This window comes from Desmodus rotundus, chromosome 7 (assembly GCF_022682495.2).
Source record: "Desmodus rotundus isolate HL8 chromosome 7, HLdesRot8A.1, whole genome shotgun sequence".
In the NCBI taxonomy this organism is placed as follows: Eukaryota; Metazoa; Chordata; class Mammalia; order Chiroptera; family Phyllostomidae; genus Desmodus; species Desmodus rotundus.
Window position 1 is genome coordinate 106,452,439 of NC_071393.1, and position 12,361 is coordinate 106,464,799.

Here is a 12,361-nt window from a genome sequence, read left to right on the forward strand (position 1 = left end):
TCCCCCAGTCCTGGGGTGTGTGCGACACAGGTGAAAATATGAGGGCCTGGGATAGAGCCCCACTGCTTGGCTACTAAAGTTCACCTTTGCAACGAATTCGCGGGACTGTGGTTAAAATGCACCGCATTCCCATCCCAATATTTCTGTACTTAGATTGCATTTCCTCCTGATTTTTGTTTTTTTCTTAAATATTTTTGACATGGCTTTTTTTAAAAAAGATTTTGTTTATTTACTTTTAGAGAGAGGGGGAGGGAGGGAGAAAGAGTGGGAGAGAAACAGCAATGTGCCAGAGATAGATGGATCGGTTGCCTCTCACATGCCCCCACCCAGGGACCTGGACTGCAACCCAGGCCTGTGCCCTGACTGGGAATCAAAGCGCGGATCTTTTGGTTTTCAGGCCCATGCTCAATCCACTGAGCCACACCAGCCAGGGCCCGATTTTTGTTCTGATGCCAGACAATGAGGAGGAGATGTGAGGCTTTGGTCCGTTAGGGGCGCCTCTCATCCAAACATTTCCTCTCCATCCTAACATTGCCCAAGGCCTCTGCTTCGTCCACACCGTGTTTGGACAAGCTGGGAACTCCAGACCCAGCAGAATTCCCAGGGCACTGACCAGCAGAGGCACCTCCATTCCTTTAAACCTTCAATTAAAAAGGAGTACTTTGGGCAGCATCCACCTGATGTCCTTTTTACTAGTCAATTTAAAGAAAATGCTAAAATACAAATTTTTCCAAGGTCCTTAACGGGGTGACAAATGCTTCAGAATGACTTATTCTAACCTTGTGCATTACTTGAGTCCGTAATGGAGTCTGTCAGTGGAGACACCATAGAAAGGAACAGAATCTAAAGCCATCATGGAAAAAAAATTTAAGTAAATAAATAAAAATAAAGCTCTCATGAAAGTCTAGTCTTAGAACCCCTGCCACTGCTTTTCATTAGAACAAGATAAATGTCCAGGGTATTATTATTCTTTTCAATACTATGCTATACACACAATTTCAGGAATAACAGCAAAATGGACACCAGCCTGTCTGCCGTCTAGTTTACGCAATAGTAAGCAATGTTACCAGCACCTTCGATGCCCTCTTTGACCTTCCCTGCTCCCTTCCGTTTGCCTTCTCCTCAGAGGTAACCACTTTCCTAAATTCTAATCATTTCTGAGCATTTCTTCTTGCTTTGATTCCCTGTCGGTTCTATCCCATTGGTCTAGCTGTCTATCCCTGATCTAAAATCACCCCGTCTAAATTAGTGAAGCTTTATAGAAAATCTTCCTTTCCAGTGGGTCCAGCAGAAATCCCCGTTCCCCTCACTCTCCCAACCCTGTCCTTCTTTTTTCAGGGCCATCTTGTCTATTCCTGTTCCTAAATAAGATTAATTTTAATATTCATAGGGGATGCGAGGGCCTCATTGCGGCCCCTCAGTCTGACCAGCTGGTTTGAACTGTGGCTCTCAGTTACCATGTACCCTGCCCGAGGCTGGTTACTTCACCTCTCTGAGCTTCAACGTCCTCACCTGTGACAGACAGATAACAATAGTATCTATTTCATAAGATCCTTGTGAGGATGCCAATGTGATAATGTGGGTGCTTAGATCCTTGCCTGGAAAGCGTCACTGTTGACTCTGAGTGGCAGGGCTTTTGCGGTCACACTGACCTCAGCTGCAGCCCTGGCTGTCTCTCACCAGATGCGTCACCTGGGACCATTTTCTTTATTTTTCCAAACCTCTGTTTCTACATTTGCAAAAATGGGGATGACATTAGGGTTGGAAAAGTTAAATGAGAAAACCAAGGAAAATTGCTTATCGTGTTGTCTGGTGTATGGTCAAGTGCTTCACAACTTCATTTAAAAGTTTTAACTAGATTTCATCTGAAAAGTGAACTGCACTTAATGCTGAAAACTCGCTCTCCCCTCACTCCTGAGTATCTACAAAAACAGCTGCCTCAGGGGCGCTGGCTGGCAGGGAACGCTGGCAGCCCAGAGAATTTGCAAAGCCACCTCCTGTGTTCTTGCAGCTTCGTTTTCATGTTTTTGAGGTGCAGGTACCTTGGGAGGGAAAGTGTTCCTCATTCAAGGCCAAACTCTCCTTCCCGGGGCCCTTTCTCTGATGCCACAGCCTGCTTTCCTGGTTGAGGGCTGACGGCGCAAAGCTATTTCTTAACTTGTTTTCCAGAATCAGAGGAAAGTTTAACATAACAAAGTTTTATAGCTCCTGCCCAGTAACATATATTACTTAAAAAAAAAAAACATACCTTTCCCTTATCATGCATGATTCCTTTACATGTACAATTTTCCTGACGCGTTGGTGTAATATCCCACAGTTTGCTATGACTTGGAGGTTTATGGCCCTTCTGTGGCAGATCAGACTAAACATAATTCATTCATGGCTACTTTGTGCTCAGGGAAATAAACCCCTAAACTTAAATAATTATGGTGTGACCTCTGTAAAATATTATTTATGGTTCGAAAACTACTATTATGTAGACAGCAAGATGTGCCAAATGTTATAAACCAAACACCAGTCGGCAAATGGGACAGCGAGCATTTCATTTATTTTTGCTTTCCTTTCTGGATGTTTCTCTACAAGTGTGATTTTCATTTAAATGGATTCTGGGGTAATTATCTGGCAGAGGAAAGCAATGGTCATTTACATTTTATTATAGAACACTATAGTAAGTAAAGAGTTCTCCTTTGTAAAGAAGCATCACAAAAATATAAACATTCCGCTAACTCACTGCAGTTTAATAGGAAAAACATTGATTACCTTTGGGTGTTAAGTTACTGTCCCCGTTATCAATGGATTAATATAACCCATCTGCTATTCATTTCTGCAAATTAGTTTACGGAGGAAAACCTGATTGCACATTTAAGTTCTCCAAATGGAAACTTTAAGCTCAGCATTTCCATAACTTAAGAATGTTTGCACATCCCCAGCACTCCTTAATGTAAGCTTTTGAGACGTTTTGGGTGCCATTTCCACATCTTGTTTGCTTCCTCAATTATTTCCTATGCACCCAACTATATTGTAAGCGATAATATGCTCAGTAGTTGTAAAGTAATGGAATCGTTGGTTTCCTAATAATCATTCAACAAATGTTTGAGGGCACACGATGTGCTCGTCACTCAACTTGGCACAGGCGATAATAAAGATGAGGGAGAAAAAAACATTCTTGGCCCCCAAAGAACTAGCAGTCTGGATAAGGAGACAGGTAAGCAGTAAGCAATTCCTAGGAAGCACGGTAAGTGCTGTGAGAGGGGAATGGGAGACGCACAAAGGAAGAGTGGGCTGAGGACAGGGAGTGGAGGAAGCCTGGAGGGCTTGCGGTGGGCTTCACAGAGGACAGAGGGCACAAACACTGAGTGTGGTCTGGAGGGTGAATGGGCAGATTTGGGTGGTCAGGTGGGTGAGCAAGACCATGGGCAAAGACATGGGGGGATGTTGGGTTCAGGCCTGTTCAAATCATTCAACATGGCTGGGATCTGGAGGGTCTTGGGGGAAAAGGAGGTGAAGATTTAGAACAAGGCCAACCGTGAATGTCTTGTAGGCTTTTCTGAGAAATTTAGACTTCCTCCTATAGGCTGAGCATGGATGTGAGAGGTTTTAAGTGGAGGGTAACCTGGTGAAATCTGTGTTCTGCCTAGCTCATTGTGGCTGGGATGTGGGGAATGAACTGGAGCCCAATTAGGAGGCTCCTCCAACGTCCAGATGAGAAATAACAAAGCCCTGGGCAAAAGCAGTGACAAAGAGAAACCTGACTGAAACTGCACTGGGACATGGAATCACATCCCATTTGGATGAGGAAAGAAACAGGGGGAAGAGTCAAAGAAGCAAGTCAGGTCTTTGGCCTGGGTGATGGAGAAGAACAGAGGAGTCACACTCAGCACCTGGGACTAGGAAGAATGGGTTTGGGGAAGAGGTCAGTGAGTCACATGCTGCCTGTAGGAAATTCAGGTGTGTTGCAGAGGCTGTTGGGAATGTGAGTTTGGAGAGAAGTTAAGATGAAGATAGAGATTCTACTATTTATATGTACAGTGTTCAAGAATGTTTTTATAGATTCATGGAAGCAAGAATATGAGCTAATCTAAGTAAAATTGGAGAAACACTATAGTTCAGGTAGTTTTTGTTTTTGTTTTGTTTTGCTAGTTACGTTGATTTGACAGGTAACACTTAACCACTAAAGCCCTGCAGGAAAAGAGTAAAAAGTATAATATATTCCATCACTTTCTATGAATAGGAAGTGTTTCCTTTCCCATTTTAGATTCAACAAAAGTGGGAAATATCTTTTACTTATTAAAATCATAAGAAAAATTAACGAAGTCTTTCATTGAAAATAATCAAGTGGCCCATTCAAATTACTAGCACTGCCAAACCCAGAAATTATGTTCTTATTTAAAACACTACTTACTTGGTCTGGCTGGTGTGGTTCAATGGATTGAGTGCTGGCCTGTGAACCAAAGGGTCGCCGGTTCAATTCCTAGTCAGGGCACATGCCTGGGTCGCAGGCCAGGTCCCCAGTAGGGGGGCACAAGTGCAACCACACACTGATATTTCTCTCCCTCTCTTTCTCCCTCCCTTCCCCTCTGTCTAAAAATAAGTAAATAAAATCTTTAAAAAAATAAAACCCTTAATTAAAAAAATAAAATAAAACACTACTTTTAGAGAATTCTGACCCAAACTGAGGAAAATAGAAAGGAATATACTTCTACTTCATCAGTCTTGATGACTTTCTAAAAGCTCATGTGTTTTGATGGATAAGATTAATGAGACCACAAAGTGTTAAGCACCTTGGATTTTCAGAACAAAGGCCTTTTAGAAGAACAAAGTATCATTGTAAATGACATATCATTTACAGTTTTCATCAGTAATGTAAGGTTTCAGCCACTTTAATGGGAACTTTAATGCTCGATGTGGAGGGCAAGGCTATTAGTAAAGGTTCTTGACAGTAATACCTTTGCTTCTAAGGAAAAAGATAAATCACACTCAAATTGATCAAAAAGACAAGCTGAGGGGTTCAGAAGAAGGTGAACCACCATTGGCTTACTGAATTTCTCAAAGGCCTTGTCATCCATGAGTCCACTGGTGAGCTCTGCCCTGGGCAATGGGCTCTCTTCACCGCCAACCCCCACCCCTGCCTTCCGGATACCTTGCTAGCTCAGAAAAACACCTCATACTCCAAACCTCATCTTTCCCTTTTACACCCCTTCTCCTTTCTTTCTACACTTCCTGACAGTCTACGCTGAGTTTCATTGCCACAGGATTTTTCTGTCCTGTGGTGACCTGCTCAGCCACGTACATGAAATAAAGAAATTACACCGTGGGGGAGGAACAAACTTTCCTCTACCCTCAAGGTTCTTTTGGCTAGTCTAATAATCAAAAAGACATGTGGCAGACTAGCAAAAGAAAATGACCAAATTTAGGGGAACCCCGCATATCTGAGGAAGTCATAGTCCCCACAAGCACAAGAGGCTCAGGGGGAGAGAGAGAACTGGGGTATGTAAGGCATCCTGAGCTAGGCATGAGATAAGGTGCCCGGAGCCAATGCGGGATAACAGGAACACGCTGGTAAATAGAAGCTCGTCCTGCCCTACGGACAGGTCAAAAGAGGTAATCTCTGATCATCTCTTATTTTAAAAAATTTTTTGTTAATTTTTATTGAATTTATTGGGGTTAATTGGTTAATGAAAGCATATGGGTTTCAGGTGTACAATTCTATATTACATCAGCTGCATAAGCTAAAGTTGCCTTTAGCACAAAACAATCTGCATTCCACAGTGGCACATCTTGGAGTGACTCATTCTGAACCCCCATACTAGCTTGCTGACCAAAACAGTGGGGAAGTACTTTTTCCTGAATACACACTGTTAGTCTTATTAGGACAATTACGGGAGATGGTTGTACATACAGAGTGAACAGTTAATATTTTTGCAAATTCTTTACGCAAGGCGCTCCTCTCATGTGAGATCTCTCTCAGATCTTCCTGAGTTTCAGTCAGGTTCCCTACAAGCCTCCTAATGACACTTTGAAAACTACTTTGGTTTTGTTGGAGGGAAATTAAGAGAAATTCTCCTGAGGGGAGAACTGAAGTTAAAATATATACTTTTTAAATTTGTTTCCTAAAATCAGTCAGCTATGTTTTAGCTATAGAAAAAAAACAAAAACCAAAACCCTGGGGTATAAAGAAATGCCTGATGAAAATAAAGAGGGAATTTACCGTTGTTACAGTAACTGATGACTTGTATCCAAGGGCATGTAAGGAATTGATAACATTGCAGCTCTACCAATAACTCTTCGAGAATTTCAGGTTGCTGAGATTGCCCATGACAGAAAGAGAGCAAAGCATTTAAAGGGAGGCACAAAGGGCTGCCGTTATATATTGTGAAGTGATATTTGTTACTAAGGGAAATAGACTCCCAGACTACTATTCTGTCTCTGATTTTTAATAATCGCATAGTTAGTAAATTATTTGTTTCATTGATTTGATTCTGGAGAAACATGGAAAAATCTTCGTTATGTTATTCTATTTGGGGAGTTCCCACTAACCACATTAGTTTCTCCTTGTTTGTTTTATTTTATCAAGATAGATCAAAGCACCTTTCCAGCCCAATTGTTGAGGTTCACTTTTTCAGTCCAGAAGACAGATTCAACTAGGATACACTTACCAACAACAAAAAAGTTCAATCCCAGCTGGAATCCTGAGATAGCAAACAAAATGCTACAGCATAAGAAAATGTTTCATTTTTTGCTTTTAAGGTTTCTGTGGTTTTGTAGTACAAAATACCTGACAAATAATTGCAGTTCAGAATTTGAGAAAGATGCAGAAATAAAGAAAACTGCTATAATCACATTCATTAATAACTTTTAATACTGTAGATATTTTAAAATCGACCTCATTTTTGCAAAATCAAACAATATTTGAAGATCATCTGACTCATACTGCATGTTGCTGTTGAGATAAGTTCAAGTTGTTTCAGAAGTCAGCACTGAAAGACTGAGTTCACTCGGAGCCTTATTCTGAAGGATGACTTTCTTGCTGCGATGTCTGCTAATAACAAATGAACCAAAAGGTTGGTTCTGTTTGTGAGCTTTAAGATCATAGTTCAAAAGCATTAAGCAAATGCGATAACAAAGTTAAAACAAACATAACCTTTATGCTCTTTCAAAAACCCAGAGAATAGGGCCTGGAACCTTACTCGTTGATTTAATCGGATACCTTAAGTTTTGTATTCTCACTTAAAATGTTACAGCAATAGACTGAATATTGTACACATGACAGCAAAAATGCATGATTGCTCTCAACTACACAGTAAAATAAGGTAGCAAATCCTCACCTCCAGCATAAAGAAGGACTCGGCGAGTGAACGGCTAGATCAAACATTCATTATAAATGCAAACTACTCTGTATAATGATCGTATTTCCACAGCTTAGAATCACAGTGTGCAGTCTGACAATTACATTGTGTCACCTTCAGGAGTTGGGAGGCCAACACACTGAAATTGCTAAAATAGTTTTTAGTGTATGTAAATAGTGGATCAGAATCTCTCAAATCACACCCCAGAGACCTGATTAGGTGTCAAGAACATGCATGCTGTCTATCAATTATTAATTTTTAAAGAACTGGAGTACCGTAAAATAAAATGAATGTAAAATACTCAATACAACTCAGTATTTCTTTGATTACTAAAAACAAAATACTTCCAGGTCTTGCACCACCTTACTGGCCTGAGCAAAACCGGTAGCAACTGGAAAGGAGCTATACCAGAGAGCAGGTACTAGAGAATTCTGTCTGACAGAAGGCCGTACAACTGTTTGCTTTCAGCAAATAAACTGGTTTGGATGATATCACTAAGGTTTTTTTAAAGTTCTGTAGGCATAAAAAGATTTTCAAAAAATAATTCTATTGCTTCTTAGAATAACTTTGTATATATTAGGATACTTTTAGAGTAATCAGAGTTTAACATTATCTCAAATGGTCAAATAATTCTTAAGATTCTACTTTACACATAAGACTATATGCCTTAGCGTTCATTTAAACACAACTACTAGGAACAAAGAAGCTTCATTTGAGAACATAGATTAAGTCTTTTTTCTTAGACCTTAGGGAAAAGGTAGGTATAAATATGACTTAGGAAAAGCACTTTCCCTCTAAGATTCCTTCCAGATGATTCTAAGGTTAAAACACTCCCTTCCATGTTCAAGGTGGAGTGCTAGGCCAAACCTGCACCATTGATTGCCACGGACCCTGGGACTAAACTACCTGAAAAACTGGCCTCTGGTGATCACTTGAGGACCAACCTGCCACATGAAGAAACAGGGAAACATCCAGTATTCTACCTGTTTCCTGGTTCAGGACCGTTAATTCCCCAGTTTGAGGGGTTACAAGAAGAATCTCCAGAGGGGCTTGTTAAAACGCAGCTTGGAGGGCCTCACCCCAGCCTTATTCTGTCAGAATCTCTGGGGATGGTACCTCCTAACCCACCTACGTTTTAAACAAGTATGGACTCCCCCAGCTCTCCATACTTCAGCAGGTGATTTGTGGGCTTCACTCTGTACCCCACCTTCCCACCCCACCCGCCTCCAATAAAAGGAAAACAAAGAAAGAAAGGAAAAGGAAAGAAAACCACTGTACTTAGTGGTAAACGCTCCAGAATGAGAGCCAGGAGCCCATGAGTAGCCGCCAGATCTTGAATGAATTATTTACCATCTCTAGTCTCTCAGTCTCTTCATTAGATAGATGGAAAGGAGTCTCTACCATCCCTTTTGATCTCAAATGTTACGGACCTTAAGAACCTAACATGTCAACTCGGTAAATTGTGAAGTGCATGGGGAGATTTTGCACGGCTGTCACAAACACCCAGCCTAAACACCCCAGCAAGAGTCTGGTAGCCCCCAGTGGGGTGCAATTACTGTCTCCGGTCCCCTCATCCACAGCAGGAGAAGTGAGGCTAGGTTGGGATTGCATGAGGGGCGAGGGGGAGAAGCCAAAAGAAGATGGCAAGAGAGTTTTGGCAAGAAACAGGATGGATGCTTGGAGCAGGAATCATTCCTGGTCCTCATCCTCGTCGTTCTGGTCCTGGTAGCGAATGTAGACGACCAGCATGACGAAGCCTGTGAGGATGCAGAGGGACCCCACGACCAGGTAGACGATGCCCAGGAAGGGGTTCTTGCCGCCCATCCACGAGATACTGCTGAAGATGATGCGCTTGTGGCCGCCGAAGGCGCGCACGGGGTAGTTGTAGGTGATGTTGACGCGGTAGGCGCCGCGCGGCAGCCCGGCCGAGTAGTTGCCCTGGCGGATGCGCGCGTACAGCTTGCGGAAGGTGGGCAGCGCCGCGGTGCGCATCCACACCACGAAGTCCTGGTTGACGAAGCCAGTGTTGTTGGGGTCGGGGCTCAGCTGGTAGACGGGCCGGGGCCAGTTGGGCGGGCGCGCGGTTCCCCGGAAGGCCAGCGCCAGGCTGCCGTTCACCAGCGGCGGGTTATGGAACTTGACGTGGTAGTCGGTCCACCAGGCGATGCCGGTGCGGTCGAGCGGCACCTCGACGTAGGGCCCGCCGGGCTGGCGCTGGTGCCACAGCGAGAAGGAGTCGTTGAAGAGGCTGTTGGCGATGGCACCGCAGGGCGCGATGGGCAGGCCGGCCGCGCTGTGCCGGTAGGGGGCGCACTCGTTGACCGGGTGGCGCAGGGCGCCGGGCAGCCCGCTCAGCTGCGCGTCGTCGCGGGACACGCCGTAGCGCCGGTTGTTCTGGTAGAAGTTGGTGAGCTCGTAGTAGAGGTACACCGGGCCTTGGAAGAGCTCGGGCAGCGAGAAGTACCAGGCGCACAGGCAGGTGGGCGGCGGCGCGCGGTCCTGGTCGGCCACGCCGCACCGCGAGCAGTTCCCGGTGCCGGGGTTGCCCGTGTAGTCGTACTCGAGCTCCTTGATGGCGTTGGAAGAGTAGTAGAGGCCCAGGCCCAGGCCGATGAAGGCCAGGCCCGCGCAGAAGAAGAGCGGCAACGTGATGCTGGCCGACAGCAGCGGCTGCCAGGCGGGGAGGCGCTGCTGCGTGAACGCGGTGTTGTCGGGCTGGTGGGCGCCCCGCGCCGTGGCGCTCCAGGTCATGGCGGCCCCACCGGTGCAGACGGACGGAGGGTGGCTCGGATGGGGCCAGCCGCGTCGCCTCCCCCTCCGCGCTGGGCGATCCCGGGGGCTACTCCCGGGTCAGGTTTCGGCGGGCGCAGGTGAGTTTTGGTCCCGCCTCTGGCCCCCCGCACAGGTGAGTCTAAATTCCAGGTTCTCCGTGCACTCACCGGACCCCACAGTTCCGCCTCGGCCCAGGTGATCCGGCCGGCTCCGCCCCTGAAGGTAATCGGGAGCCGTGCCCCGCCTCCGGAGGTGAGCGGACTGGGCTTGCCTTTCCTCACCTGGCGGGCCCAAGGTTCGCGTTTCCTCTGGGTCCGGACTCCAGGTCCTCCTCCTCGAGGTGTGTGGCGGCCCCAGGCTGCCTCTGAGTGGCTCATACCTTGCTCAGGTACCAGCTTCCCTTCTGCCTTCCAAGATACTGCGGTGCCTGGGCCAGTCTTCCCGCAAATCATAGGAGCTGCAGCCTACAGCACAAGAGGGATTGCAGCGCGGGCCCTGGAGACTTGACGGTTCCAGTTCATTAATCCTATTTTATCTGGAAAAAAAGTAACTGGATCCTTTTGCCTTTGCAGGTTACCCCCTTTCAGTCAACTTTCAGCCACAAATTGTAATCTCAGGAGGTTACACTATGGCAAATCTGTTATGAATTCAATGACTGCGTTCAAATTCCAGCATATATATTTTTTTAACGGGAAATGATTTCCTAGTAGGTGCGCCGACCTGGCTGTATAACTAAGAAAAGTGGAAAGTTCCTTAGAAATAAAATGACTTTAAAAAGAGAATCAAAGACTTTTAGAGCAAGAGGTTTAGAACCTTTAAATCTCTCTGTAGCTGGTGGAGGAACCTCACAGGGAGAAAAACTCACTGGACTATATGTGATTTCTCTTTTCTCTTCAGATTATTCTTCTGATTATTTGTAGACGCCCTGATCCAAGTTCCCCAAAGACCTAGCTGCCGTCCACAGGAAGGATGTTGGGAGTGTTTGGCCTAAGGAGTGGAACTACCAGGATTTACAGGACTTCTTATAAAGTGAACCCAAAGTAGCTCTGAACATTGTTTGGGATTCTGGCTTTTACACCTCAGTCAGTACAATATACACGAGGGGGTGTCGGACCATTTCAACTTTGTGCTAAAATCCTCCCTAGGTTTTGAGGTGTTCCCGTCTCTCCTGCAGCTCATAAAATGCAAATAATGTAAATATTTTCCATATTACACTTATGCGCCCAGAGTAATATGTTGCACTCAGGAGTCAAAACCCCTTGAAATTTAAAAAGTTAAAATACTTGCTAAATTAAACAGTTGGATTTTCTCTCTTTTTTTAGCATCTTCCAAAGGCCTAAGCTATGTAGAAGAGGCAGAAGAGAGTGAGATTAAAAAGGACCCTTGACCTCAAGGCATTTGCAGGCCGCTAGGGGTCATATTACTGAGGAGTAAGAAAGAATCAGAATAGCCAATACATAACATGTAATCAAATACCAATTGCACTGTACAACAATGGCACTAAAAGGAAAAAGTAATATTATTTTAATAATGAGAATTTTATTCCATGTCATTGAGTGGAATGAGTGTAGTTTAGAAGTTCCAGCTATTTGAGACTCTTAAGGGACAACCAGAGGACTTGAATTCCACCTCCCTCACTCCTAATCATACCCCAAGAGAGGAAAACGCCAACGCTGTCAACAAGTCCTATAGTGTGATCCAGTCTCCACTTGGCCTTCTTTCAATAAGATAAAAGAATAAGCGGTTCTCCTGATTGTTGTGATGGAGTTCCACCCACCCTAAGTCACTGAATCATTAGTTGCCTTGGCATAGAGTCCACAAAACTAGTCTTGAGGAAGGAATTCAGTTCTCAAACTTCGTCTAGTAGATCTTTAGTCTAACAGCTGCCACACCACCACTCTTCTCAAAGTGCAAGCTCCCCCCTTTTTTTATTTTCTATTTTTTATTTTATTTTGAGAGTACATTTATTAAAGCTGGGGACAGTGAAACAAAGGAAAGGCTTAGGGTAGAAGAAGCAAAAAGAGAAAGCCTAGGTGATGGCCTGCTTTGGCTGCTCAGAAATATTATAGGAAAGAAGTGAGCCACGCTGGGCTGTGTGAATTCACTGAGAAGTAAAAGTCACAGTGACAGAAGTGAGCCAAGGTGGGGCTGCTCTGGCTCACTGGAGGGTCAGTGGAAAAGGGGGCCTTGGAGAAGGTTCAGTGGGTAAGCTCGGGATGAGCTGCTGCTGCTCACTGCTCCCC

The 12,361-nt window shown here is 44.7% G+C and overlaps 2 protein-coding genes across 2 annotated transcripts in view; one reads left to right on the forward strand and one right to left on the reverse strand.

The window, feature by feature from the left end:
* PRKCH (protein kinase C eta) overlaps positions 1-12,361 on the forward strand; it is a 256,636-nt gene that overhangs the window by 18,644 nt on the left and 225,631 nt on the right. The window lies entirely within an intron of this gene.
* On the reverse strand, positions 6,837-10,362 carry TMEM30B (transmembrane protein 30B). The gene has a single exon (XM_024568259.4). It carries the CDS (start codon positions 10,095-10,097, stop codon positions 9,036-9,038), a length of 1,062 nt encoding a protein of 353 aa, XP_024424027.1. The 5' UTR covers positions 10,098-10,362; the 3' UTR covers positions 6,837-9,035.